Here is a 5,791-nt window from a genome sequence, read left to right on the forward strand (position 1 = left end):
AAAAAAAAAAAAAAAAAAAAAAAACTCTTTATGCAAAAATCTTATTACTGAGTTATTTTTCACAAGCATCTTAAAATTGCAGATCAATTTCTTACTAATAATGTAGGCATTATAAATGACAGTGTAAAAATACCTCATACAGAATGTACTTGATAACCAACTGTTAATGTAAAAAAAAAAGATTGCTCTACTTTATTAAATATTTTAAGGCCAAGAAAACTAGGCCTCGGATAGAGCGTGTTATCAATCATGCTCTTTAATTTACCAGAAAAGTCTTAAAAGAGCTGCTTACCTCATTTGTCCATCTGGTTCTTTTTAGAAGAAGTTAGCCTCTATTAACTGTTTCCAGAATTTTGTATGTGGAAAATAAAACGGGCATTCAAATTCAGATGACCAGGGATTTATAATGTTTTAACAGTTTTCATTTTAAATTTAGTATAATATCGTAGAAAACTTAACCATCTGTTTTCGAGAAACTTCATTTCTGTGTGAGCCTTCCTGTCCTTTTCAGGATGCACAGAATTGCAGGTGTAATGTACCTGCTGTTTTCATTTGTGTCTTGCCTTCTTAAGAATTTTTCGATTTATGACTCGGCTCACGTCATGTTTTCTAGGAAATCATAGTAGATACTCAAGCAGCCAGATGCTCGGTCTTGGCTCTATCTTGTGATTCTTAACCCTACAAAATGCTTAGTTGAATTGTGTGTATTTTGACATTTCCATTAAACCGTGGGCTCAGCCAAAACAAAGACTTCACTCATAAATCATTGGGGAACGCTTTGAACAGTACCTGGCTACCATACAAGTTCGATAGTTTTTTTTTTTTTTTGCTAAATGGTTACTTAGGATGATTTTGTATTTCCTGTAGCTACCATAGGTATTATTTTTAGAGCCCATATGATATTCACCAGGTGGCCATACCATAATCCAGTCATGCCTCTATTGCTCACTAGTTAGCTTTCTTCTAATTCAGGGGTATTATAAATGACACTGCAGATAATTTTTTTTTTCTTTTTTCTTTTTTTTTTTTTTGAGATGGAGCTTCATTCTTGTTGCCCAGGCTGGAGTGCAATGGTACGATCTTGGCTCACTGCAACCTCCGCCTCTTGGGTTCAAGCCATTCTCCTGCCTCAGCCTCTCGAGTAGCTGGGATTACAGGCACCCACCACCACACCTGGCTAATTTTTTGTATTTGTAGTAGGGACGAGGTTTCACCATGTTGGCCAGGCTGGTCGCGAACTCCTGACCTCGTGATATGCCTGTCTCAGCCTCCCAAAGTGCTGGGATTACAGGCGTGAGCCACTGTGCCAGGCCAAGAATACTTTTGTATGTGTACACATTTCCTCTGATATTCTTCCAAGAAATGAGATTGCTGGTTCAAAGTGAATACGCCTTTTTGTGACTCATAGAACATAATGACCTGGTGCTTTCCAAATGTTGTGAGTTGACACGTCACCAGCATTATCTGAGTGTGACAGTGGGGTGGTGATGGCCAGTAGCATTAGAGATGTTTTTCGTATATGTGAGTTTGATAGCCAAATAAACATTATCTTAACTTTCTTTTCATACAATAGGTGATTGTTTTACTTTATTTTATTGTATTCTGTGACTTGGAAAGTAGAATGTTTCTGTAATTATGCTTGCTAGCTGCAGTAATTTTCTCTTCTATAAATTCTTCTCATAAATTTTGCCCAACCACTTTACTTCCTCAGTGTTTCATATAATACTAAATCCTTGCATAACATTTTATCACTTCTTACAACATGGATTTTTTTTTAAAAAAGCAGTGTACATAGAATTAGTTTAGGTTTTGAGCGTCAAGAACCTGAGTATCTAACAAATGAATGTTCCGAAGATATATTAGATGTGGGCAGGATAAAATACCACAGTTTTTGTCTGAAACCCCGTGGGTATTTTTGTCAGCATTCAAAAATTTGATAAAGGAGGCTGGGCACGGTGGCTCATGCCTGTAATCGTAGTACTTTGGGAGGCTAAGGCAGGCAGATCACTTGAGACCAGGAGTTCGAGACCAGCCTGGCCAATATGGTGAAACTCTGTCTCTACTAAAAATACAAAAATCAGCCGTAAATCACTTGAACCTGGGAGGTGGAGGTTGCAGTAAGCCGACATCGTGCCACTGTACTCCAGCTTAGGTGACAGAATGAGGCTGTGTCTCACAAAATAGTAATAATAATAATAATAATAATAATAATAAAGGAAAAGACACTGATCCATCAATTCGTCTAACAATGTCGTTACTATTTTGAAAGTACAGGAGAGCACATTGAATGCACGATATTGTTTTCAAAACCTATAGTCAGATTCTGAAGATACTAAAACTTTGTATTCTTGGGCTAATCAGCCTTCTTATTCCTGTTATGCTGCCAATTTTAGCTTCCCTACTTCATACATGTTTGAAAATCTTTCTCAAATGTTTTACCACTGGGACATAAAATCAGAATTTTTGTTATTCTTGGAGTTTTCATCTTCACATTTCTGTTCCTTTTTATGATGACTTTTTTTTCTGAAAACTCATTTTTAAAATGATGGAAGGAATTGTAAATCACCATTTCCCATCACAGATTCCAAGCAACGCATTTTACTTGAGTCAACAGTTATCCTTTATTTTCCCAGTAAGAAACTGGTAGTGTTGGTCAGTGAATAGTCCACATGTCCAAAAACAACTGGGAGATAATGGAGAGCTTGACTTTGCTGCTGAATTTAGGTGCAAGTGTAGATAGCCATGCACAAGGACCTATTTAATATCGACATCCATTCTTAAATTTTGATTTAGTTTAGTGTATTAGTCCTTTTTCACACTGCTGATAAATACATACCCAAGACTGAACAGGTTACAAAAGAAGGAGGTTTAATTGGACTTACAGTTCCACGTGGCTAGGGAAGCCTCACAATCATGGTTGAAGGCAAGGAGGGGCAAGTCACATCTTACATGGCTGGCAGCAGGCAAAAAGAGAGAGAGCATGTGCAGGGGAACTCCTCTTTTTAAAACCATCAGATCTCCTGAGACATATTCACTATCATGAGAAGAGCAGGGGAAAGACTTGTCCCCATGATTCAACTACCTCCCACCAGGTCCCTCCAACAACACGTGGGAATTCAAGATGAGATTTGGGTGGGGACACAGCCAAACCATAGCATTTAGACTGCAATTTCTATTACTAAACTCTTACTCTGTAGTAGAAATTGTAAGAGTTTTGAGTGCTTAGAAAGGCATGAAGCTTTCTTCCGAGCACCCCATGATAAAACAAAACCTTTTCTAAAACATCACTGGCATTTTGTGAGCCACTGATTATAAAGCAGAGGTGGCAAGCCCTCCTTGCATGAAATATCACACTTGGGTAAGTGCAGTATGTTATGTGTCTTTAGTAATGCCACGTCAGCCCTAAGTATTTTTTTTTCTCAAAAATTGCAGCCTGTGGTTCTGACTAATCCAAGTTCATAGGAGGTTAAATCATTCTTCATTATCTTTCACTCTTTAATAATGGGTAGTTCCTCTTTGAGCCATGAACTTAAAAACACTTCTAAAAATTAAGAACCTTGCAATGAGTTTATTCCTTAACAAACACTGTGTTGCCATGAGGTGGGGAGGTAAATCACTTGCTACTTGATTTATCCATGTTGAGATCACACTGAGACACTGTCCTGTTTCTCACACAGGTTACCTGCTACTTGGCCTTATTGCCATGTTGGTAGTTCTGGAAACCTTCTGTGAACTCCATGAGCTGAAAAAATTCAGAAAAATGTTCTATGTGAAGAAGGACAAGGACGAGGATCAAGTGCACATCATAGAGCATGACCAGCTGTCCTTCTCCTCGATCACAGACCAGGCAGCTGGCATGAAAGAGGACCAGAAGCAAAATGAGCCTTTTGTGGCCACTCAGTCATCTGCCTGCGTGGATGGCCCTGCAAACCATTGAGCGTAGAATTTGTTTGCATTATCCTAGGGCACCAGGGTCGGGGTGCAAGGAAGAGGCTTAAGTATGTTCATTTTTATCAGAATGCAAAAGCAAAAATGATGTCACTTTAAGAAATAGCTACTGTTTGCAATGTCTTATTAAAAAAAAAAAATGGAACAAAGAAGCTGTGACCCTGGCAGGATGTCTAATATGTGAGGAAATGGGATGTGCACTTAAAATTCACATGTGACAAAATTATCTACACCTTACATAGGAGGAGAATACTTGAAGCAGTATGCTGCTGTGGTTAGAAGCAGATTTTATACTTTTACCTGGAAACTTTGGGGTTTGCATTTAAATCATTTAGCTGATGGCTAAATAGCAAAATTTATATTTAGAAGCAAAAAAAGAAAATCCTAGAGATGTGTTTTATAAATAGGTTTATGTGTACTGGTTTGCATGTACCCATCCAAAATGATTATTTTTGTAGAATCTAAGTTAAACTTAACTATTTATAATGCATAGGTAACCATTAACTATGTACATATAAAGTATACATATGTTTATATTCTGTATATATGGTTTAGGCCACCAGATCCCAGTGTACTTCTCAAACCAAGACTACAGATATTTTGTTTCTTTCGATTTCTCTTTATACTAAAGAATCCAGAGTTGCTACAATAAAATAAGGGGAATAATAAACTCGAGAGTGAATAACCATAGTATTCTGCTGCAATAAATGTTTCTACCCTCTTGCAATAGAATGGTGTCAGATGTCTAACATGTTTATAAACAGTTTTTTTGAATTGAACAAGTTATGAATAGGATTTATTAAAAGGTTAAGATACTCTGTTTTGAAAGTACATTGTGATTTGCAGCCACCTAGCACTAAAGCACAGAGCTTAAACACAAATCCCTAAATGAACAGATTATGTTACATTAATCAGAGAATTTTAAGTTCAGAAGCTAAAATAAAATACAAATCACAGCTGGTTGTAATCCTATGCTTTCATATATCAGAAGTGTGCCTCTATGTAGAATATATATATGTGTGTGTGTATATATAGTGTGTATATATAGTGTATATATAGTATATATATAGTGTATATACAGTGTATATATAGTATATATGGATATATACACTATATGTACACTATATACACACACTATATATAGTATACATATAGTATATATACACACACATATATAGTGTATACTATGTATATATACACACACATATATATATACTCCTTCATAGAAAACATAAAGGTCATATTTAGATGATGTACACAGGATACTATTAAGGATTTTAGAAAAGAAAATGAGAAAGCCCCTGTGTGATAATGAATGCCCACTGACCCCCACCCCCGGCAATGGAGCCTTACCTCCCATGGGTAGCTGCCCAGGAGTCGGTGGTTGAGGGGTTGGTAAAAATCAGTATAAAATCAGCGCCCCCTGGTGAGCTGGGTAAGCACTCTGATCCTGGGCCAGTCTCCTGACAGTGGGTCGCTCACTCAGTAACTTTCTACCTTTTGTACCATGTGCTGCCATGAGCAAATTATTACCAGCTGCAGGGCAAAGGGAAAGCTTCCCCTTTCCCTTCGGAAGGTTTGCTGAAAAATCAACTCACAAAGAGGCAGGTTAATGAGAAAAGGCATACACATTTATTACTACCATGCACACAGAAAGAATTATAGAGTGATTGTCCAATATCTCAATGGGGGTTTTGAACCTTAAATATCTTACCGACTAGGGGACAGGGAGATGGAAAAATGTAGGTGATTTTACAGGGATAGTATATGATTTTTAGAGGAATCCAGGTGTGCTGCCCTGTAAGCATATTTCCTCCCTGCTGACCATATCCCTGCAATGAAG

General features: G+C 37.4%; 1 protein-coding gene across 1 annotated transcript in view; it reads left to right on the top strand.

Moving 5' to 3' along the window:
• KCNK1 (potassium two pore domain channel subfamily K member 1) overlaps positions 1-4,904 on the top strand; it is a 54,318-nt gene extending 49,414 nt beyond the window's left edge. Inside the window, exon 3 of the mRNA XM_025364489.1 lies at positions 3,678-4,904. Coding sequence (XP_025220274.1) covers positions 3,678-3,937 — 260 coding nt within the window. The 3' untranslated portion in view covers positions 3,938-4,904. The remainder of the gene's footprint in view (positions 1-3,677) is intronic.
• Positions 4,905-5,791: the final 887 nt, after the last annotated feature.

Source organism: Theropithecus gelada, chromosome 1 (assembly GCF_003255815.1).
Source record: "Theropithecus gelada isolate Dixy chromosome 1, Tgel_1.0, whole genome shotgun sequence".
NCBI classification, from domain to species: domain Eukaryota; kingdom Metazoa; phylum Chordata; class Mammalia; order Primates; family Cercopithecidae; genus Theropithecus; species Theropithecus gelada.